We start from the raw sequence: 24,636 nt of genomic DNA on the forward strand, positions 1-24,636 counted from the left end.
GAAAAAAATTGTGGCCGCACAATTTTTGATCAACGGTCCGTGTTTGTTGATTCCTAGGATCCCCAGGAAGAGAATCCGACGAAGATCCAAATCCGTTTAAAAGGATCTTCACCTTGCAATTAATTGCCTATGTTCTAGCAAAGTTAATTTCCCCAATTCCTTGAATTGACTATTAATGACTTTTTCCATGAAAATTAATTAATTAATTAAAGTAATTCCTCATTATTAGTAAATAAATAATGAAACTTATGATTCATTTGAAAACAAACGTAACGACTTTTGACATGTTTAGATTTCAAATGTACTAAAACTTCAATTGTACTATGAGCCAAATGTGCTCATGTTATACATAACCATACTACGTATTGATATAAGCAAACGAACCTACAATTAAACGTACCTGTATTATGCTTAAGTATTTTTTTTTTTTTTGAGAAAGAGTACAATATTCATTAAAAATGGAACAATACGTAGAAACAAGTAGGATAGGGTGGGCCTCGATAAAAACCTTGCCAGGATTTCAACCCAGTCGAATGGAAAAAGAGCATATCGCACCAAAATTAATATTGAATACTATCCTAAAAAGAGAATATCAAAGATTACATCCGATAGTTCTTCAAACCAATAAATTTGACTATCTAATGTTAATCCCAATCTTACCAACTGTGAGCTACCTTTTTTGTTTTCCGTCGACCAAACGTGACCTTCAGATGTGAGAAAGACTTCAAATATGTCTAGCTTCGTTTAGAATATACCCAAAATTCCCCACTTAAGGCCGCTGCATCAGCTGCCTGGAGGGCATTAACTATCACCACTGCATCTCCTTGTAAGTTGTACCTCCATGGCCGAGCATGACACCTCCTGCGCAAAACGGACAGCAGCTCCCGCTGCCATGGTTTCTGCCATTTGTGCAGATTTCACACCCCGCATGCCCTGCAGCCATAGCTGCCACAAACTCACCCTGGTCATCACGGATCACGGCACCAATCTCCCCGAAGCCTTCGAGTTCATCCCTAGTTAATTTATTGAAATAATATTATAGTAAACAATAAAAAAAAAAGTGCATTAAAATAAGAGTAAACCAGAATGCCAAAGAAATAACATGTAGTTGACAAAAAGAAACGTGAAGAAATAAACTTCAAATAAAATAAAATTTTTCGCAAAAATTGTAGGAAAAAAAAAGTTTAATCAAATTTTAAAAAGGAAGATAAGTTACCAACCTCATTCTCTTTAATATAAATAATATCGTTTGTATAAAAAAAGAGTGATATTAAACACAGGGCCACCCTTGAGAGTTTGGGCGCCCTAGGCGAGTCTTTGAGATTTTAAATTGCAGGTTATTCCACTTGGTACCAATTTCAAATTTCACTTGACCTTTTGAATCAGTTCTTGAGTTGGTTAGGTAGAGCTTGATTTCATGAGCTCATAGGCCCAAACGAATTCCAATTCTGAGTTAGAAAAAGAAATTACGAGCCTTTGAAGTAGAGGGGCATTTTGTAATTCGCACGTACTATAATTAATAAGTGCTATTTTAGAAACTTAGAAATCTGGAAGGTTTCCATTTCGGCAAACCTAACCGACCCAAATCAAACCCCATCTACCCGCACGACCATCAATTTTTCGACATCGATTTCAGCCAACTCTAGTGATATTTTTTGACACAACCTCCACCATCTTGAAGTTCTCAGTCCTCTCTACAAAACCCACCCAAGAACCAACCCATTTAGCCACCATACGTGGTGGTGCAAGGCCACGAAAGTCAAGGGTTTCAACGGTGCTCAGACCACCTTTTTCATTTTTCTAGGTTTCCGGTTGTCATAAACCACCACGAACGGCAGTGCATGTTGCAACACATGGGGAGAATTCAAATTTCATGGGATTTGGACAGTAAGACATTCTCGATGTCTTGACCACATATCCAAGGTCCATTTGTTGAAATTCGATATGATGGTTTGATTATTCAAGTTTTAGGATAATTGTATCGCCGTACGATTTTTGTAATAAATGAAGGTCAGATCGTTGGAGCCATATGAATTTTTTACCTTTTGGAGTAAAGTGTAAAGTCATAGACTCATATATGACTCTTGCACTATGTTTGGATCAGGGAAATAAACTTGGAATTTTAATGAAAGTCAGAATTTATAAATTGATATACATCAATTTCCTTGTTTGGGTTCATAAACATATAAATTTAGAATTTTTGCATGGAATAAAAACTTGAAATTTAGGACATCCAATTCCTAAGTTTAAATTCTATGTAAATAGTGTCATTTCCAAATTTCTATGAGTGAGAGTATAAAAATAACAAATTCCGTATTAAAATTTATTGTTCTTTTAAGTTAGCCAAATAAGAAAATTCACAAATTCTAAACAATAAATTGGCTTTTTTTATCAGCACCCCACAATATGTTGAATACACCCCTCTTTTAAATTTATTATTAAACGACTTACATACTTAATATGTAATGACAATTTCGATCTTATAAGGTTTGAAAAAAAAAATCCAAATTACTTTTCACATGTATATCCCAAGTTTATTTATCTTCTTCAACTCGTAAAACCACTATCATCCTTCATTGTAGAATTAATTATACTACAAACACGTTAATTGAAAAAATTATTCTTGACGAATGAAATGTGAAATAAACGTTTCAGAAACTTTACATGAGGTAAGACTTCGTATTTTTATTATTTTAGTGATTTCAATTATATCGGCATGCATATAGCTGCGTTATGAATAATATCTATTAAAAACAAATATGATTGATGATGAGAATCACACACCTAATAAACCTTAGCCACATTAGATCACAAAGATCCCTTGATTTTAAAAGCAACGTAACAACCTAATCTCTTCCTCTAATTCAATGATTCAATAACTAAATCAATTCCCATGATGATGATTCCTCTTCTTCCTCTAATTCCTCATTATTAGTAAATAAATAATAAAACTTATGTTTCATTTGAAAACAAACGTAACGACTTTTGGCATGTTTAGATTTCAAATGTACTAAAATTTCAATTGTACCATAAACCAAATGTGCTCATGTTATACATAACCATACTACATACTGATATAAACAAACAAACCTACAATTAAACGTACCTATATTATGCTTGAGTTTTTTTTTTTTTTTTGAGAAAGAGTATGATATTCATTAAAGATGGAACAATACGTAGAAACAAGTAGGATAGGATGGGCCTCAATAAAAACCATGTCGGGATTTCAGCCCGCTCGAATAGAAAAAGAACATCCCGCACCAAAATTAATGTTGAATACTATCCTAAAAAAAGAATATCAGAGATCACATCTGATGGTTCTTCAAACCAACAAATTTGACTATCTAATGTTAATCCCAATCTTACCAACTGTGAGCTACCTTTTTTGTCTGCCGTCGACCAAACGTGACCTCCAGTTGCGAGAAAGACTTCAAATATGTCTAGCATCGTTTAGAATATGCCCAAAATTCCTCACTTAAGGCCGCTGCATCAGCTGCCTGGAGGGCATTAACCATCACCACTGCATCTCCTTGTAAGTTGTACCTCCATGGCCGAGCATGACACCTCCTGCGTAAAAAGGACAGCAGCTCCCGCCGCCATGGTTTCTGCCATTTGTGCAGATTTCACACCCCGCATACCGTGCAGCCATAGCTGCCACAAACACGCCCTGGTCATCACGGATCACAGCACCGATCTCCTCGAATCCTTCGAGTTCATCCCTAGTTAATTTATTGAAATAATATAATAGTAAACAATAAAAAAAAATGCATTAAATTAAGAGTAAAACAGAAGGCCAAAGAAATAACGTTTAGTTGACAAAAAGAAACGTGAAGAAATAAACTTCAAATAAAATAAAATTTTATCGCAAAAATTGTAGGGAGAAAAAAAGTTTAATCAAATTTTAAAAAGGAAGATAAGTTATCAATCTCATTCTTTTAAATATAGATAATATCGTTTGTATAAAAAAAAAAGTGATATTAAACACAGGGCTAGCCTTGAGAATTTGGGGGTTCTAGGCGAGTCTTTGAAGTGGGGCTCTAGAGTTCTCTAACTCCTGACCCTTGGTATACTGACAGGTGTAAAAAAAAAATAAAAAAAAATCACTAAAAACATGAAAAGTCTATTTCTACATCAAATATCATTCAAAATTAATATATATATATATAAAAGGAAAGATATACAAATATTCAAATATTACCCATCTCACGTTTTTAGATGCAAAAGTTTACATAAGCTAATTTTTCAACCAATTCAAACCAAAAGAGAAGTCCCTACCCAGTACGCCAAATTCCAATCATTTTTCTATTGTTACAATATTACATATTACATTCAATAAATGAACGAATGGTTGGATTATAGAGATAACATCTTATAACTAGGAAAACTACTAGAATGAAGAGGATAGTAATTTTCGTATACGCGCCTAGGCGGATGAGGCGGATTTGAATAATTTTATTATATACTAGCATTTGCCTACACACTTTGTGTGTATGAACACAATTTTTTAGAAAATGAGAAGGAGAGAGGGGGAGATAGAGAGAGAGAGAGAGAGAGAGAGAACGTTGGCGGAGTGGGAGGTTTTTGTCTTTGGATTTTTTTTTTTTAAATATTGGAGGTATTTTAACATCACATGTGAGTGAGGCTTCAATAAAAAACAGTAAAATTTGAACCTGTGAAATTACATTATTGCCCAACATTTTTTTTTTTTTTGTGTGATGGAAGACTAATTTGTCTTTTCACCATTTTTTGGTTGACAAAGATAGTTTTATTAATTAATAGAGAAGAGATTATATAAACTAATTAATTTGAACATTAAATAATGTCAATTTTCAAAAAGGTGAGAGTTTTAGCCTTTTAGGTACATAATAAAGATGTGACATCCTACATCGCCCAGGGGAGTAATCCTTATATGTATATTCTCATCCCTACCTTGCACGAGGCCTTTTGGGAGCTCACTGGTTTCAGGTTCCATGGGAATTCCGAAGTTAAGCGAGTAGCGCGCGAGAGCATTCCCAGGATGGGTGACCCACTGGGAAGTTCTTGTGTGAGTTCCCAGAAACAAAACCGTGAGGGCGTGGTCGGGGCCCAAAGCAGACAATATCGTGCTACGGTGGTGGAGCGGGCCTGGGAAGTGATCCGCCCCGAGCCGGGATATGACAATTTGGTATCAGAGCCTAACCCTGGCCGCGTATGTGCCGACGAGGACGTTGGGCTCCTAAGGGGGGTGGATTGTGACATCCCACATCGCCCAGGGGAGTGATTCTTATATGTGTATTCTCATCCCTACCTAGCACGAGGCCTTTTGGGAGATCACTGGTTTCGGGTTCCATGGGAACTCCGAAGTTAAGCGAGTAGCGCGCGAGAGCATTCCCAGGATGGGTGACCCACTGGGAAGTTCTCGTGTAAGTTCCCAGAAACAAAACCGTGAGGGCGTGGTCGGGGCCCAAAGCGGACAATATCGTGCTACGATGGTGGAGCGGGCCCGGGAAGTGATCCGCCCTGGGCGGGGATGTGACAAAAGATATATGTGGTGTGATATAAAAATAGGATAATAAAACTCCATAAAAATAAACAGAAAGGTGATATTTAAGATAGAAGCAAAAAAGTAATAATAAGATGGTAGAGACTATTTAAAAGGAAGAAGATGTGCAGCTATAAAAAAATATGGTGGAATCATCTTAAGTAAAATCGTGCAATTAAAATGATGTTAGGAATATGGTTGTCTTCTTCCCTGCGAGAGGCTGACCCTACAACAAATAATTTTCAAATTCCAGCGTTTACGTATAAGCCCACATAGTTCCCGCCCATCCTGGTCCAGACCTGCCTAACTCCTCCTAAAAATTGGAGGCCCTTCCGAAGTGGGGTTCCTAGGCGGGCACCTACTCCGGTTACCCTCGAGACCGGCTCTAACTAAACACACCCCATTATCATATTTTTTCACTCATATTTTCGTGAAAATATTAATGACATATTTATCCTTATATAAAATGACTTTTACACCCTATTTAAAAATTCTAAAGTTAACAAATTAAAAAACTGAAAAAAAAGACTTGTAGGTCGCTTTAATTGGTCCAATTGGATCTTCTCCACCGCGAAATCCCTTTGCAACCCTCTCTGGCTCATCTTCAACATCAACCCAAGGTTTGAACAGGATTTTCGCCACCACTTTCCTCTCAAACAGCGAACTGAGGCGACGGATCTAAAATTGAAAATCAAGTGGTCGCCGCGCGATTCTTCTAGCCTCGATTCAGTCGATGTTCTTGATCTTCGACCCGGAGGAGTCTCAAGCTTCTTCGTGGCATTTGTTATGGAGAACCCAATGCCCATTAGATTGCATGAGAGACCAATGGCAGCGTGGTTGCGCTCAGCATATGGGGGCAGAGGCAAAGGATAGATGGGTTGAAGGAGGGGCAAGCCTGGGCATTTCAATTTTAGGGTTTTCATTAGTTTTTATTTTATTAATTGAACGGTCTAGAAAGTTTAGAGAGAGAGAAAGTTTAGAGAGAGAGAGACATATATATATATATATATATATATATATATTAAAGAGGTTATTTTAGGAATAAGGGTAGATGGAAAAATAACTTTTTGATTTTTTATGGTGGGTGGAAAAATAAGATATTGTGATGGATTTAGCATTACTTTTAAAAAAAAAAAATAGGTGTTTAGTCTATAACATTCTAAAACGAGGTGTTTATATCAAAATGCCCCTTTAAAATTCTTTAGTAATTATAAATTTTATCATTCAAACAAAACGTTGGTGTTAATGCAGAATCAAATATGATTTTTTACTTGACTCAAGAGTTATTCTCAATGCACTTTTCTTTGACAGCGTCAGGTTTATCAACCAAGCAACTGGACACATTAACCTCTGATAGGGAATTGTGATGGAACGTTAGGAGAAATTTTTCCAATTATACACCGTTCAAGTTGGTAATTTACGTATCACAACACAAATGAAAGGATACGAAAAATATATTTTTCTCTCCACTTGTATTAAGCACATAAAAGTACCAGCTTGTGTGGCTGGCAAACACAGTCTACTGACTAATGCTTAAAAGTTACCTTCCGAGTAATTGATTAATTTGACACCCAGTAAAATGCATCTATTCCATTTTGCATATATATATTTTTTTAACAAACGGTATTCTCTATACTAAGAGGGTGAGGATGAAGCCTCACAATGAACTAACAATAATGTGATTCAAATTCGCCATTGACGAGAATCGAACCTAAGACCTCTCACTTACAAGCGAAGAGAAATACCACAAGACTGTCGTAGTAAGTGGTACATTTTCCTATTGACCCACATAAAAAAAAGTGGCACATTTTCCACTTCTTAAATCTCTTTACCATTCCTTGTTTTGGAAAAAGAACCAAAATATGCCCCCTCTTTGTGCTGCTTCCTTTATTCCTTATTCTCTATTTGGTTATTTACTGTGCAGGTTAGTGAATAATGCATATGATCACAGGTCAAATGCAACAGCGACCCCAGTTAAACGTAATCAAACGTTTCTTGCAGAGTAGGGAACCGAAAACTCATAGCAACTATAACATCCGAGATCAACAAATCTTCTCATCTTTATGCTCATCCACAATAACTCTGTATATATTCTGAAACAATGTAATAAGTATTTGGAACTTTCAAAAGACGATACACTAACTGGTTAAGTTACACCACAGAAACGGTTTGTGAACAAATATGAATTTCAATAAATAGCTTAGTCAAAAAATGAGAGCAAATGAGAACAAGAACACCAATTGTACAGCTAGTTGACCTGGTTGTATTGGCTATCTGAAATCGCTGCCAAACATCAACGAGTGAATGAAACTGACTGCCTCGTTCAAGATACATTATCCTTGCTTTGAAGAAACCATCAGTACATAGAACAGTAGGCCACTAACATCAGATTCCCTTTCTTAGTCTGTTACAAAAACCACCGGGCAGGAAGGTCAAAAGAATTGGTAGGAAGCATGTCCTGCAGGCATCAATAGAACTCAGGTTCTATGGAATCAAATATCCATGATGTCCGTCAATCTCATATTCTCCCAAGAGGTGACTCATCAGCATGATCATTGACCAACCAGAGATCATAATCATGGAAGCGTTTTATCTTCTTCTCAAAACCCAGGATATAATTATTGTGAAGTATAACGTGCATCCCTTTAGTTTCCTGCACCCATGTCTTGTTCTTAAAGTATAGTCCTCCAGTTGGGAATGCTGCCTGCGGCAGCAGATAGAGATCCACCTGCAGAAAATTAATAACATAATCACTCAAAGGATCCAAATAATTCGTGAAGGTATGATGCCATAAACATTTTTCACGCATCTGGGCCTAATATCATCGTACCTATATTAAGCACAACTTTCAAAGTGAAAATACCTCGTTAGCAAGTTTGTCTAATGCCCAGTTAAAAGCAGGCTGATCATTTGCTTTTTTTTCTCTGGACCATGGTTGGTCTTTAAGTTCCTCAATCCACTTCTTCATAAGTAATTTTGCTCCACTGGTTGGACGCAGGAAAATCATGCAGCTGCAGATATAAGTGCGTCCTTTCTTTCCTGGAGGTGGCAGATCATGAGAGTGGTTCAGAGGTTTGACCTGGTCACCAAAATCGAATAAACCCCTTGTAAATATAACGAAAGCAGTTATATATGCAGCAATAGACTAGATTGCACAGTCAAAAAAGAATAATATTAAGAACTGCTGCAGCTACAACACCTTTATCCGTTATCTTTTAGTTTTTAGACATACAGCAGCAAACAGGCAACTATTTACTTATTTATCAAAAGGTCTCCCTCCCCTCCTCCTTCCCATGTCTTTCTTATTGTGTGTGCCAAATGGTAGAGAAAGGAAGCAGCAGTTCAATCATTGTGTAATTGTGCACAGCATCTGGTCTAATCGAGATATTGAAGACTGCTTTCCCCGGAGTAGATTGATATGGTGTGCTTAATGATCTAAGGATATGATTATTAATGACGACTTAAGTAGTAGTTTGGTGGCCACTTTATGTACTGAATTGGTATCAAAAGATATCGCCATATATCCACTTAATACACCAAAGAGTGCACACAATTCAAAGTTTCCTTATAGCAAAAGGAAAAACTAACGAAAGTTTGTGTGTATGTTTTACTCATAATCATGCTTGTGCAGAGCACATCTCCCGGTGGCTGATGGACATGAAATTTAGGACAACACATGCTTAGAATCCCGTTTAAGCACATGTCAATAGCTAAATCAAAACTAGTGTACTTACTGGAGTCATGTCATCTGTGAAGTACACGTCATGGTTTCCTTCGAAATAGGGAAACGGATCAGCCAACCACACCATATCAACATCATTGTACATAACATTGTATCCAAGTTCCAAAATCTGCAACAGGTGCCGCGGCCTTCGGGAAGTAAAGTTGAAGAATCCCTACACTAGGAAACCAATCAAACTCACTTTTGAAAGGCAATAAGTCAACAATCCATCAAGGCAAAGGGTTCCAATCATCATATTCAGGCTCAAAGAGACATAAACACCCAGAAAACCAATAGAATCCAAAGAACAAAAGGATAAAGAGTTTGAATGGGGAAACATTATGCTGGAGCAAATACGTACCCGACAAGTTGAATTCTATATCAGTTTTTTAGTCGTCAGAACTTGAGCAGATGGTGTCCAAAAATTAATATTCAAGTGATCAGTGAAAATTTTGAAATGAAATTTCTCATTGAGCCAATGCTGTGACAATAAGGATTTATATTGCTTGTTTGAGATCTTCCGTACGTAGTTGTTACGCTTAAAACTAACCAACCATTTTATATGACGAATATGAAGTCGAGTCCTAAAGAATTCGGGTCATAACCTCTTACAAGTGCACTCATTTTTACTTCCAGTCAACCCCAAAAACTTACACAAATTAGTAGCGAATTAAACCCCGAAAACAGAGCCTAAACTACAGAAACATGAGCATCACAACATCTAACTATCCCAAATATAATTTCAAACTCCACATATAATATGAAAGAATCAGCAATTATACCTGAGAACCAAACTTATGGGCAGTCTGAGCATCCGGCGCAGGCGGCACAAGCACGGCGTGGCCCGGCCACCACTCATTCACCTTATAAAGCGTGGCATAGTCTTCGGCAATCACAAGCACCTTGTCCTGGTGCTTTTGCCTGGCAATGCTGATCAACCAGTTGTTCAAAAACGGCAAGTACGGCTGACTGACGGCGCAAACAATCACCGTCCCGTTTCGGGCCACGAACGACGCCGCCTGAGCCAGCGTGTAGTCCCGCCACTTGGCGATGGAGGGCCTGGTGGTGACCGAGAACAGGCTCTCCCGCATCCCCACCCAGGGGAAGAAGACGCCCATCACCACCATGAGCGAGAGGAGGACCAGGAGGGTAGTGGGGCTGAAGATCGAATATGGTTTGTGGGAGCTGGCGGAGGAGCGCGGGGAAATCGGGTAGGGATCTGAAAGCGGGTTGTGGATTGGTCTTTGGTACAAGAAGGAGGACATTGTTCCAGAGAAATTTAACGTAAAGATTCAAACCTTGAATGGATTTTTCAGTTTGGAATCGAAAATAGAGCTCAGATTTTGAAATTATCGAAATTGAATGCGAGGATGTGGAATAAGAAGGGTGCCACCGTGGTGGTGATCAGACTGTTTTCTCAATCGGACAAGCAGATCAGGATTCAGGAATTTGCGTTGTTGTCGTTTCGGATATTTTTTTTATTTTTTAACATCGATATTATTCCACTAAGAAAGAATGGTAAACTTAGCCTCGCACATGTCGTTTTGGATTTAGAGGTGCGGATCTGTTGTTTTGCAAATGTGATTACAAATAATTGCATCTAGGAGTCCTACTACAACGTTACAGCACATTCAATGGATTTTATGCAAAATCTAACTGCTGGAAAGATTCATTAAAACATTATACGCAAGATCTAATCGTTGATTTTCTAAACTATTAGCAGCACGTACCATGGAAGAAACTTGTGTATTAAGACTTAATTAACCCTAGCATCCCCGGCGTGCATATTAGAATTTTCCTTATTACCAAAAATGATTAGTAGTGCTTGTGGGTGCCTGAAAGCCGATAATTCAGAAGATGTATCGATGTTGAAATTCAGCGACATAACAGAAACTGAATTATTCATCAGGTGCAACATTGTACAGCTACATATTTCCCCGACCACTTCATTACAGGACTTCTGTGCACAATTTGCTCGTTATTAAGCAGCCCGGGGAAAGACTTCGAGCGGGAAAAAAGAATTTGATGTCAAGCAGTTGATAAACTAAGGGCGAAGGGAAAAGCTTGAAATCAAAATGCAAAGGAGGGATTTACAGGCATATTGACCCACATACTGTGGGTGTACCGATATTGGCATCCTTGACTTGTTATAATGAGGCCTCACGAGACAGATCCAGCCTTCAGCTTATTCGATTTCTGTTTGGCAAAGAACGCCGATAGCACGCTTTTGCTGCGAACAGGGACGCGCACTATCTCCCGTCTTGGATTTTCAAATGACCTGAATGCCGTCATTGGTCTGGAACCATCTACCGCTTCCTGCAAGGAAAATAACTTCTCATCAGCTCTCAAATTCTCCATCTTCTGTAATACGGAGATCAGAACTTGGAGGACAAGATCACTCTACCTTGTGTCCAGCGCCTGACGTTTGCTTAACCCCACCAGAAGCAGGAAATCCACTTGGTTGCTGAAGCTGCGTTGCCGAGGATTTAGGGGTACTCCTTTCATTTTCTGCATTCATATTAGTCAAAGCATAAGGAACTACCGTTTCTCTAGCAAAGCATCTATTCACACAGCTAGGTGATATGATGATGTAACTTCCCAATTCTACTTACCTACAAGCTGGAAAACACCAGCAGTGTTTACAGAAATTTTTGTGTCTCCAGTGCTGCACAAAGGAAAATAAATGTTTCAGGTTTCTTAGAAGTATCGGGCGCAATAGATACACCAACAAAGACAAATTTTTTGCCAAGCACAGTGAAACCATATGCAAGATTCTTGTTTCTCTTAGGAATTACCTAGTCCGGACCTGTGGAGTCCCCTTCAAGGTTGACTTTGTTTCTGAAGCTAAATGCCAAGAAAGAGTTTTTGATGCAGCAGCGCCTAAACGTTACACATTGTTGAAACACCAAACTCATTACTTGTCCAATGTTAAAATCGAGGAAAGCTTACTCGCCCAGTGAAAACTGGACTTAGAAGGTTAGAAGTAAGCATCCAAAGGAAAGTGACATACTTGAAGGCTGAAGATGTGCTCTTGTTTGATAAGGATGTTGCCTAGTGTCAGTCTGAACATGTGGACTAAAATGTACCTTCTTATTGACAGAATCTAGCAAGAAGAGAAATGGAAATAAATGTAAAAATCTCATCACAAACAGGGCAACTCTAACAAGAAGTTGACAGTACTTGGGCTTACTTGGTAAAATGTAGTGCTTGTGATGTCTCGGGATGAATGCCAACAACTGCTGCTGCCTCGACCCTTCTTTATCCATGTATGTTTTGCATGTAAGAAGTTTCTAGAATAAGAAATGAAGTTTGTTAAGCTAAGATATATCTATTGATACCCTTTCTATTCTAACATAAAGAAATTGGAAACCTCACCTGATTTAGGCAAGTAACTTTCAGATCCATGGTTGAGACATCTGTGGTTTGCTGATCAAGAAGGTCAGTTAACTTGTAAGCCACAGTGCCAAGGTGATCAACGGCATTAACAAGGGCCTGTACAGCATAATCTTTCAGGTTATCCAATACCCTGATGCATAATTTTATAATCAATGTCAGAGAGAAATGGAGCAAAGAAAATCCCGGTAGAACCGAGAATCAGACAAGTGATGGTAAAGGCATCCAGATATGTATGACATGCTGGAGCATCACACCCATTCTCCGAAACTTGCACATGCAATTTTATACAGCATTATTACCAGCATTTCCTCCAAATGATTAAAACAAAGATCCTTACATTTGTTTCTGCTCACTATGAAGATAGGACTTTTCGCAGTATTCCGCAGCAGAATAAAGCTGAGGCCTCAAGTTCTTGAGTTCCTGAGATAAACATAGCAAACAGACTAAATGCCCATTTTTCTCTTCAATCCGCATAACCGTATCATTCAAACGAGGTTCTTAACACAAACACTAGGAAGTAGGAACAAGAAAGGCTTCACGCTACACATAAACACACGATATTCTTAAAAAATAATGCAAACATACCATGTTTTTTAACCATCTAGCACTCTTCAATCATTTCTAACATACCTGAAACCTAACCACGATTTCCAGCTAATGCATACGATTTCAATCATTAGCAGTACAAAAGAGCATTACCAATGCAACAGTAAGTAGCTACCATAAAGAAGCTCAACAGCATTAACTAATGCTTGGCATTAACAGCCAAAAATTCATTGCTAATCATTATTCTCGAAACCATAAACACCCAACAGATTCAACTCTCAAGCTAAATTATGCAGACAGTAACAAGATTCGGGATCTTAAAACTCCCATTAAACAGGACCCCACAAATTCAATCAATTCGTAAATCCAATCAACCAATTTATAAGATGCACCAAAAACAACAAACCAATCAATCAAAAACGAAATCAACATCAGATCCAATCCCAAAATCTCTCTCTCTCTCTCTCTCTCTCAGATGCAACGACTATCGAACCTGCAGGGCCTTGACGAAGCTCTTGCTGCGCTCCATGGAGAGCTCGTCGAAGGTCATGGCGGGGCGGTGCTGCTCCAGCTCCATTTCAAACAGAACCAATTTCCGGCGAAAAATAACTGCAAATTCCAGGAAGGCGATGCAATCAAATATGTAATTACAGCGGTGGGGTTAGATTTGGGGGTTAGGTTTTGGTGGGAGTGAGAGGGAGAGAGTGAGTGTGGGAGAAGCAACGCCGAGAGGTGGTGGTGGGTAATTGGTTTTTCTAATTTTTTGGATTAATTTAATTAATTTTTATTTGGAGTCGAATGGAAGGGAAAATGACAGAGAATTTAGTGCACATGTCCGGGGGGCAGTTGGAAGGATGGTGGGGGTTCGGAAATTTAATTAACGGCAAGCGATTTGTCGTTTTCAGAAGGTGGGTTTGTTCGCTGTGAACAGCATATGATCCTTTTTTTTCTTTGACTAAACTGCAAATTTCTTTTTTGAACATTTACTTAATTTTTTGTTTCTCCTTAAATTTTTTAATTGGAAAATTAAGTACTCAAAATTTTCTTTTCTTTTTTTGTTGATTTTCCCCTCCTGATAGTTTTTCATCCATTTCATCCAAATTTCAATTAAATGGAAGCATGTGCACAACATGTGAAGGTAATTCGGTCAATTCATTCTTTAAAATAATTGAAAACCTTATATTTCTAAAAAATAGACCTATGCAAATCTATGCGATTCTATTGTTTTTGTGTCTGAAGTTCTAGCGAAGTGACACTTTTGTCATCAAATGAGTGTCACGTGGTGTAAACATGATAAAAATTAACGTGAATTTGAATAGAATCTTGAAAAAATAATGGTAGGGGAAATCGGCTAACAAGTTTAAGTCTTCAATTTTTCAATTAAAAAGTTTAGAAAGAAATTGAAAGTTAAGTGAAAGTTTAGGAGAAAAATTGGCAGTTTACTCTTTTTTTCTTTTAGTTTATTTTTGAATTGTGATAATATATATCAATGAAACACCAAAAGGTAATTGATCAATCCATCGACATGAGTAGTAAAAAACAACAAAGTATATGAATAATCTATAATGCGTTGTCAATAGAAATTTAGGAATAAAAAGCAATAAATAATTTTAGGAATTATGTTGTAAACAAAATAAATAAATTGCATAAATAATTTTACGAATTATGTTGTAAACAATCGTGTATGTTTTTGCATTTGTTTAGGTTTTAGGATATGGTAATAAGAGTAGATTCGTTAACGGACTTCCAAAGCCTGGGGACTATAAAGGCTAGAAAATCGTAATCTGATTAGTGTGTGAACGACTGATTATAACACCTAAGTAACCATTATTAATTAGTTCTATAGTAAGCAACTTATGATAACCCATCATTGATCAAAAATTGTAACGGGGAACAGGCCGCGGATTGCCTTTCCCTAGGATCCCAGTTCAAATCATTGAACCATCATTCCTCCATCATTGTGTTTGCTAGGTCCTCTCCATCAAGTGCTGTATTTTTTACACAAAAAATAAAATAAAATAAAATAAAAACTATAATCACTAAAACTCAAGTTTCTTTATATCAAACTTGACATAATCTTTTTATCTATATAAAACTCAAAATACCAAATTAGGTTCGAATCACGTGGATAGTGAATTCAATACCAAATTAGGCTACTCATTGTATGGCTTAGCCGAACTCCCCTTCCCCCTAGTGTAAAAATATCAATGTACTAAAAAAAAATAAAAAACCTAAAATACCCCTGATTACTTATTTGTTATCTACAATTCATTATATGGATATTATGTGAATTAATATGAGAGCTTTATAATATAGAGACAAAAACTTTTATTATATTTCAGTGAACTCCGCTAGTCTTTAAACATGTCAATGAGAGACAAAAGCATAAAACAATTAAAGTCTAGCCCAAAAACATGAAAACAATATTTTAAAATACCAACCATACCCCTAAGATTTTAGGCTTTTAATAGAACCCAGCTCTCACAACTCCAACAAAAGCAATGTGTCATAAGCTCAACCTATATTCGACTATTTCTACATAATCAGTTTTGAACTATATGTAGAATAAGGTTGTATCATTTATTACTATAATCAATTCAATCAGTCCTTGACTATTTTTGCAAAATCAGTTCAACTCGTCTTCGACTATTTTTGCAAAATTAGTTCAACCTATTCTCGACCATTTGCAGAATCAGTACAACCCGTTTTTGACCATTTTTGCAGAATCAGTTCAACCCATACTAGATCATTTTTGCTATATCAGTTCAACCTGTCATCGACTATTTTTGCAGAATTAGTTCAACTCGTATTCAATCCTTTTTGCAAAATCAGTTCAACCCATCCTTGACCATTGGTAGAATCAATTTAACTCGTCTTCGACCATTTTTGCATAATTAGTTCAACCCGTCCTTGATCTTTTTTTTTGTAGAATCTGTTCAACCCATCTTCAACTATTTTGGCAAAATCAGTTCAACCCTTCCTCGACCATTTGCAGGATTAGTTCAATTCGTCTTCGATAGTTTTTGCAAAATCAGTTTAATCCATTCTCGACTATTTTTGCAAAATCAGTTCAACCCGTCTTCGATCATTTGTAGAATCAGTTTAACCCGTCCTCAACATTTGCAGAATCAGTTCAACCCGCCTTCAACCATTTTTGCAAAATCAGTTCAAACCGTCTTCGACCTTTTTTGCAAAATCAATTTCAAATACATATAAAATCTGTTTTGTATACTTTTTTTACTTTAAAATGCAAATTAATTGACTTTAATACTTTTTTAAAAAAAAATATGCAACTTTCTTACTTATGCAAGGGAGGTGAGGGTTACGGAAGAATCGAGAGCATCGTGGAGCACGAAATTGAACCAATTTTATATATTTTATAATAGAACCAATTTGTATAGTTTTAGAAGAATTAGTAAATGGGGAAGCCTAGTTTGTGTTGGGTTGGGTTAGATTGATTCTTACTCAGTATTTGTAAGTTCCAAAGAATTTACTTTTTTTATCAATCAAATTACGTTCAAAGTTAATTAATATCCTCCTTCAAATCAAATTAATCACTGTGTATTAATTTAATTTCTCTTGTGCAGGCTTTCTCATGTGTTCTATCCTTTGAGAGTTCATTGAACGACGTCCAAATGTATAAGGATATAAGATTGACGCTTGTGTTTGTAATTTGGTCTTTTGTTTATTTGGATCAATTTTTTATCATTTTAAAAAGTTTGAAAGCATATTTGATGTACCTGATGAAACAAATAAATTTGAAATAGGTTTTCTAAAGTCTCATTTCCAAGTGTAAATATAATTGTTTTAGCTTTTGTACTAGTTAACCTCAATTAATGATCAGAAGTTTCTTCTTGCAGCAAAAAGGTGTATATGCCCAACCTGCACATACTACGTCATCTCTTTGAATCACAAGAAACAAGGCACCTAGGTGGCACAAACAACTCCAATGTTGGAGAGAGAAGTGTGAAAAGATACAAAAAATAAAGGGTATTTTCATAAGTTAAACTCCAGAGAAAAAAAAACAAATGATGTCATATTTCACATTTATTATTGTTTGTCTCTCCTTGAAATGTTTAAAAAAGTGTTGTCTCAATATAAAAATAAGTATTAAAAGTATACTCTATGTTTAATTTTCCAATTAATATCATGAAATATTTTTCAAACTAGGCAAATTGAAAAGGGGAATTAATGATCTAGACAAAGAGAAAAAGGAAAAAAAAGAAAAGGGGAATTAATGATTCTGGAAAAAATAAAAAAAAAATAAAAGAAGGGTGTTAATGCTATTGGTCAGCATAAAATTTAAGCTAATATTAGGAAGACTAACTACCTACCATGTGTATATTGTATATTACTCTTGGTCTTCAACATCTATTTATCTCTTACGAAAAAAACTTATCTATTATTATCATTGATAAATATAGGTAAATTAATATAATATTTTATGTTACTAAGTATTTCATTAATATTTTTTCATGAAATATTGTAATAACGTTGTATGAAAAAGATATCTAAGTTAGAGAATTCAAAATATTAGTAAATTGATTTACATTTTAGTTTACCTACTTAGAATATTGTAAAAATAATTTTCCCCACTTACATACATTATAAGGAGTAGGAAAATTATTTTCATTTCACACCAGACTAATTTGTAGATACATATCAAAATCAATACACTTGGTTCTTCTTTGTGCATTAATCTAAATACCATTGTGTTATAGACAAATTACCAAAAGAATATGAGAATGTTACAGGTAAATGACCCAAAATATGAGAATATTACAATATGGTAACATTATTTATATAGACAAATTAGTAGGCAAGTTTTACTATTGTATATATGTAGAATAATTTAACATGAAATATGTCGTTTTAATTTTATTTTGATAAAAAATGATCCAATTGAACAATAGTAAATGATGGTCCCCAAGTGGACCGTCATTTTTATTTTGATAAAAAATGATCCAAGAGATTCCAGTCACGAATCTCATCAGAATTCTTGAGATTCCATACAAATCTTCGAGTTGTGGACCTCCTCGATGTCGAGAAGGCTCTCCGTCGTGAACTAAAGGGTTTATGGTTACACCCCGACTCGACCTCGACTGAGAACACCATAAATGTGGAGGTGCCGTTTAGCTATTCCGGTGATTACACGCCCCCGGCGAAGCTGGGGTGCCCTAAAACAAACCCAGACTTTTTGGGCCTTGTCTAGGCTTAGCCTACTTGGGCTTCAACTTTTTTGGGCTTATTTCCCTCACGAACCAGCCTAAAGCTGGGCTGCCTTCCCTCACAACCCACTTGGGCTCGTTTCTGATTAGGCTTGTTTTCCTCTGCTGTAAGGCTACAACTTGTATGCATATATGGGCTGCTTAATGCAGCCTACCCGAGCCCATAGCCTGTAGCCTGTAGCCTTTGCTGCCAGCCCCACTGTGAACAGTAGCCATCAATCCGATGTTGGGTTGCCTGTTGTTCTCAGCCCAAAGTCATTTTTAACTTGTTTTTTCAACCCAATGCCAATTTTGGCATTCCCGTTTCATAACCATACCCATTTAATTTTTGGGATGTTTTGGTTAACACTTATTAAGCTATAATTCACTTATCACTTGGCCCGTCGCCAATCGAAACTAATATGACTACATTTCATTACTTTGCTTCACCGATCGTCCCTGTTTAGTCTCGATTTACTGAATTAATTAAAAGTGACCAGCAGTTCATTAATCTGACAAGAAATCCAAAATTATTGACCTAAAGATCACTTTTGGACATTAACAGTAATTTATTTTTCTTCTTTGAACCGTTGACATCCTTTTGTAGTCTCGAAGTGCTCATACTTGAGTTCCTGAAGCAACTTAAATCCACTACACTTAAATCAGCATATTCTATTATGTGTTTTTGCAGGAACTTCTCTTTTGCGAACTAACTGTTCATAAACTAAATTAAACCTGTAATTTCAAATTTAGTGCCTTTGAACCCGAAGTTTTCTTAAAACAATACACTCATGAAAACCCGACGTTTTTCATGTAAACCATGTCTTAGAACCCGAAGATTCTAACTTTGATGCTTATAGATATTTTATTTTCTATAGTACTAATCACAATTTTGTTCCTTCCAATTCAGTGGATTGTCGAACCTTCACAAAGTTTGATTTTCCTGATTTAGACGTTTCTAATAGAAACCACTTTATGTGGGGTACAAAACATGAATCTCCACTTAAGTAGCTGAGAAATCATTGAAGCCAACAATGGCATGAAAGAGCTAAATAAGCCTCCGTCATGATCTTTATTCGAAGACTTATGCTTGAAGCATCACCCACGTAAATACCTCTCAAACGAGGATGCCATGGCTTTTTTGCTCGTTCCAATGGGACTACTAATCATGAAAGACATTGTTTGAAGCACACCATGATTACGTCCATGAATAAGTACGATTCTGAAGTTTAAAAATCCGATTGAATTTTGACGAGAGAATACTTTTCTCGCTCTTCCTTGTTTCTAACTCACTCTCGAAGCAGCAATGTAGAGAACAAAAGTTTACTAAATTTTCGGATCTGATTATTACCATAAATGTGAGAAAATGGTGTAGACCTAGCTCAGCTGGAGTCTAGCGAATGGCTCGACCCAAGCCTTACCGAATGGTGATTCACAGTTTCAGTTGGGGCCCATCGAACGGTATTGCTCTGCTTTGGCAGAGGCCTACCAAACAGACCTTTCTAGCTTCAGTTGGAGCCTATTGAACCCAAGTTTGGGCCTGTCCCTCTCAAAATCTAATTTCGAGTTTATTTTTAAAACATATGGTAGAATCAGGGTCTGCCAAGGTATGGCATCATGCCCGAAGTGTGATCATTGGCACCTAAGACCTAAAACTTCAAGAATAAGGGATAATATTTCCAAAACCTTAACCCTGTAGAATATATTTCCGTCTTGATGGAATAGATTATTGGTTATGCACCTGTTCGTGCCCCAACCAATGTCGTTGAGGAGTACCATTCTCATAGTCAATATGTGAGATTGATTTTGCTCCACCAAACACCGTTGGAAGAGCAGAGTTTTGACATGGATGGCTTGTTGGCCGAATCCTTTTAGCAAACCATTTACTTTGTGAACATTTTTCTATGTTCTTGGATTCACATTTGGTGTTTGTTTAAGTTATGGATAATCTTATTGATATTGTCATCGAATATGATTTAATTGAATTATGTTTCTTAATACATGTGACCAAATTCAATTAAACACGTGATTAGGTAGGAATATGGGAAAGTTAGTTGTTTGGACGAATGCGATACTACGCACACTAACTTTATACATGAATCACATCTCTAGCAATGACTTCAGGTCTATCTAACCTGATTAAGAGCATTGGTATGCTCTTCGTTGTATGAATTGTACCATATTACCATTTAAGAGACTTTATATTCTTCCCGTTCCGGAAGAACGTCGTTGAGCTTAAGAATATTCGAGAGAGCAATGATCATGAATGAAAACATTGCAGAAAATAGAGTGGAATATCTTTGCACCACCTCCAAAAATGAGCCTGAAGCTTTGCTTTGGGGCTAATGGGTTGCCTCCTAACTGGGAACACACCATATGTGGCCGGGTGGAGCCAGGTGATTCGAATAGTTTACTTGCTTGGGCACGACCTTTTGGGACACTTCGGTCGAACAATGATGCTACGACGCATTTCCTTACCCAAAGTAAGGATATTGTGCTTAAAAGCATACTTTGCTAAGCCTGCTCATTGGGGAAATTGATTTTCTAAATCATCCCTAGCAAATATACGAAATGACCTTTCTTTTCACAGTGGATTCAAGGGAATATATGTGGACTAATCTAACCAAAATGTGGACCATATAAATAATTATAGTTTTGGTTGATGAATCAACAAAGTGGTTACATGTTTATTCACACACATTGCTACTAAACTTCTTGGCCAATTTTAAAGGTTGACCACCCTACTTATCCCATAAAGTCTGGAAGACTAGATAATGCTAGAGAGTTCATATTGACGGTTTTCAATATAAGTATTGCACATTTTATTTCTTTTTGGGTTTACAATTGAACATCGAATTCCCATATTCATTCAAAACAGCCTTGCATAACGATCATAAAGCGCAATTTAATTGATCATCCGGACCTTGGTGAAATGCACCAAGCTTTTGGTTTCTGCCTAGGGCAATGCAATCTTGTACGCACTATGTTGGTCCGCCTTAAGGCCCATTGCCACTCAACCTATTTAACGTTACAGTTGGTTACTGGGTACGAACCTGATGCTTGGTATTTACGCATTTGGATGTGCATTCCATGTGCCAAGTTGCACCACCACAATGTACCAATATGGGTCCTCACAGAAGGTTGTGAATATTTGTCGATCATGATTCTCCTTCACACTAGCTCTTTTAGAACCCTTGCAAGCAATCTCTTTACTGTTCATTTACGGATTGTCACTTCAATGAGACAGTCTTCTCGTCGTTAGAGGGAGATAAGAACGTCAACTTTTTTATAGAATGACGTGAATTTGAGTGGACGTTACCTATTATGTCTCATCTTGATCCCCAAGCTGCACAAGTGTGATAAGTAAGTGTGAATTCTAGCTTTCAGAATGTTGCTCTAGACACATTCCTCTGATCTAGCTAAAGTGACAAGATCATATACCTATTGTGTAACAAGTGGGAAAGGAAGCATAATGAGATGAATGAAATGGTGCGATATGATGCATGCCTTACGGCGCAAGGTTTCTCTGAAACACCCTGTGATTGACTGCAACATTATGAATGTGGTTAGTGTTTCTCCATAGGGATATTGATACGAAGATTTACATGTAGGTTCTTGAAGAATTACATGGACTGGTTCAAATAGTTCCAAACCACAGAACACCCTCACAACTTGTTTGAGGCGTTCACTTACGGATTGAAGCAATCCGGTGAATGTGGTATACCCATCAAAGTAATAATTTGATCAGTCAGGGATATAAATTATGCCTTTGCATGTTAAATTATGAATTCTTATTCCGAATTGCTGGAGTTACAGTTTTTGTCAAATGACATGAATCTCACTAAGACTCTATAAGAGATTGAGAAAATTGTCTTGCACCTGAAAACGGAAATTGAGATGAAAAATCTTGGGAAAACTTGTTTATGCCTAGACATAAAGTTCAAGCGTTGTTTTGACGATACTTTGGTCTACCAGTCGAACTACACCCCGAAGGTGTTGCCTTTGAGTATACCTATGATATTACATATGCTATATGAAAATGAGGCACTTGAAGAGATTATGGAATCCAAAATTCTATATCTAAGTTCAACTTTGCGCTTTGTTGTACTCAGCTCATAGCGTTAGATAGAACATCTCTTTCATTGTTGATCTATTAAAGATGCAGCACTGTGTATACATGCAACCATTGAATTGGTATTAAAGAAGTTTTTCCATTACCCTAAAAGGTACTACAGATTTGGGCTAATCCCAATGTATCTCGAGCGAATTTGATCCCCTGATCCTCAGAATGATGCTTGCCTTATTTGTTATGCTCACGTTGGTTACTTATCAGACCCGTATAAGGCACATCCCCGAAAGGTTATCTCTTTACCGTTAAGAGATATCGCAATATCTCGGAGGTCCACGATATAACCTTAGTTGGGAAACCTTCGAATCGTTCCAAGACTCACCTCACTTCACTACGCCACACGTGAGACATGGTTAGGAGTTCTTGTTGAGTATATTCAAAGTGCTTTTTGTTTCATCCATCGTTGAGTCTCAACGACAATCTATGAAGACTATGTCGCATGTATTCATCCGACCAGGACATGATACATCAACGAAGTCAATGCCAAGACATATTGCATCTACATCAGCAAAGCATCAAGAGATTGAAGTCATGCAAGTCAATCCCAGACAACCTTGTCGACTTCTACACGATATCATTGCCGAAGTCAATTTGTCCGAGGAATTGGTATGCCTAACTATTCATATGCAATGCTTGAGTTCTCAATTGGAAGTTCTGTCAAACTCAAGGGGCGTATCCAGAAATATACTAGCTTAATCTTAATGTACTATTTTTCCCCACAATTAGGAGCATTTTTTCCATTGGACCCAACTAGGTTTTGACGAAGTACCCATCATGGGCTGGTCATACCATTGTGAGCTTTTTCTACTTGTGACTAGAGGATGTTTAATTTTGACTTAATGTAACTTCTCACTTTTCTCCTTAGCTTATGGGTTTTTCTCCCACCTAGGGTTTTACCATAGCGATGTTTTGTGAGTTTTACCTTTTATGCATTCTTCCATTGATCTAAGACTCACATTCATTCATTGTGCCGACGACTTCATCAATTGTACTTACTTCATCATTGAAGACCTGATGCGCCATTTTAGTTGAGTATTTACACACTCAAGGGGGAGTTGCAGTTTTATCAGATTAGGAATGTAATTGTGTAAATCCTAGTGTATTTAGAGATATCTTGGAATATTCTATAAGGTTATATATTATCCTATTAGTGTTGTAATCTTATTAGGGTAATGATTTAACCTTCCCTACTACTATAAATAAAGGCACAATGAGATGGAATAGAACACACCTCACAATTACACATCTCTCTTTTCTCTCTCTTCTCTCTCTATGTGCCGCACCCATTCTCTCTCTGGCCTCTATAATTGTTCAGTAAATTATGCCTACAACAATTTATACCACGTAATGTAATTATTTTTTTGACCACCTCATCTATATAATTGAGACTCACATATATTATAGAGGTGATCAGCAATGTGATTCACATAACTAACACTCTCTAATAAAAGTAACCAAATAGTTAATTAAACTTAATAAATCCTAGGATAAAGTACCTAAAACCCCTAACCTTTTAGTGTCATTCCAAATTGGTCTCAACCTTTTTAAAGCATTTCAAGTACCCAACCTATTAAAAATGTCACATCCATTAAGCCCCAATTAAAAATATGTTAAATTAACTTGTCTCCAAAATCAATAGAAGGTCATAAGAAGCATAGCTTCTACCAACTAAGAGTCACCACCACCCCCATCAAGCTATCACCTTAAAACCCAACGCAAAACCACCAACTCCACCCTACAACTCAAGCCGCTAACATCGAGAAGAAGGCATGGAGGTTGTTGAAATGGTATGGACTGCTATGATGCAGCCACCACCATCTTTGCCACTCACAAAGAAGAATTAGAAGCTTTACGAGCCAAGAATCAGCAAATGAGAAAATCACATGAGCAGAAACAAGTTCCCTGAAACTCTTTCTAAATTCTTAACCATGTTCTTTGTTAGAAGATTGCCCGCCTGATGTAATTTCAATTTGGGTCCATTTTTTATTCATTTCGATACTCGTTTAATCATTTGGTTCCATATTACATAATCTATGTTTGAATTTAGATTTTGAGGCAATTAATATTAATGTTGACCATGATATTCCTAGTTGGTGAGTTTTGAATATAATCTATG

At 36.9% G+C, this 24,636-nt stretch overlaps 2 protein-coding genes across 2 annotated transcripts; both read right to left on the minus strand.

The window, feature by feature from the left end:
* Positions 1-7,581: 7,581 nt before the first annotated feature.
* LOC137735502 (UDP-D-xylose:L-fucose alpha-1,3-D-xylosyltransferase MGP4) lies at positions 7,582-10,967 on the minus strand. The gene is made up of 4 exons (XM_068474934.2): positions 10,025-10,967; positions 9,256-9,417; positions 8,385-8,600; positions 7,582-8,249 (listed from the first exon to the last, which is right to left on the minus strand). The coding sequence occupies exons 1-4, from the start codon at positions 10,505-10,507 to the stop codon at positions 8,040-8,042; spliced, it is 1,071 nt and encodes a 356-aa protein (XP_068331035.2). The 5' UTR covers positions 10,508-10,967; the 3' UTR covers positions 7,582-8,039.
* A 149-nt stretch (positions 10,968-11,116) lies between these two features.
* Positions 11,117-14,028, minus strand: LOC137735052 (protein ABIL1). Its single transcript, XM_068474413.2, has 9 exons — positions 13,678-14,028; positions 12,976-13,058; positions 12,618-12,768; positions 12,433-12,532; positions 12,253-12,345; positions 12,038-12,122; positions 11,855-11,907; positions 11,647-11,750; positions 11,117-11,558 (listed from the first exon to the last, which is right to left on the minus strand). Exons 1-9 carry the CDS (start codon positions 13,759-13,761, stop codon positions 11,403-11,405), a joined length of 909 nt encoding a protein of 302 aa, XP_068330514.2. The 5' UTR covers positions 13,762-14,028; the 3' UTR covers positions 11,117-11,402.
* Between the last annotated feature and the right edge of the window lie 10,608 nt (positions 14,029-24,636).

The sequence above is a fragment of the Pyrus communis genome, chromosome 7, assembly GCF_041283825.1.
Source record: "Pyrus communis isolate YQ-2024b chromosome 7, ASM4128382v1, whole genome shotgun sequence".
Lineage (NCBI taxonomy): Eukaryota > Viridiplantae > Streptophyta > Magnoliopsida > Rosales > Rosaceae > Pyrus > Pyrus communis.

What these genes read in the sequence shown, in the direction of transcription:
- LOC137735502 (XM_068474934.2), bottom strand. Translation starts at nt 10,507, where the DNA reads ATGTCCTCCTTCTTGTACCAAAGACCAATCCACAACCCGCTTTCAGAT. An exon ending in TCACAGATGACATGACTCCA is followed by an intron (nt 8,601 to 9,255) that starts GTAAGTACACTA and finishes TTTGGTGACCAG; the next exon opens with GTCAAACCTCTGAACCACTC. An exon ending in TAGACAAACTTGCTAACGAG is followed by an intron (nt 8,250 to 8,384) that starts GTATTTTCACTT and finishes AATTTTCTGCAG; the next exon opens with GTGGATCTCTATCTGCTGCC.
- LOC137735052 (XM_068474413.2), bottom strand. Translation starts at nt 13,761, where the DNA reads ATGGAGCTGGAGCAGCACCGCCCCGCCATGACCTTCGACGAGCTCTCC. An exon ending in AAGTTACTTGCCTAAATCAG is followed by an intron (nt 12,533 to 12,617) that starts GTGAGGTTTCCA and finishes TTCTTATTCTAG; the next exon opens with AAACTTCTTACATGCAAAAC. An exon ending in CGTCAGGCGCTGGACACAAG is followed by an intron (nt 11,559 to 11,646) that starts GTAGAGTGATCT and finishes TTTTCCTTGCAG; the next exon opens with GAAGCGGTAGATGGTTCCAG.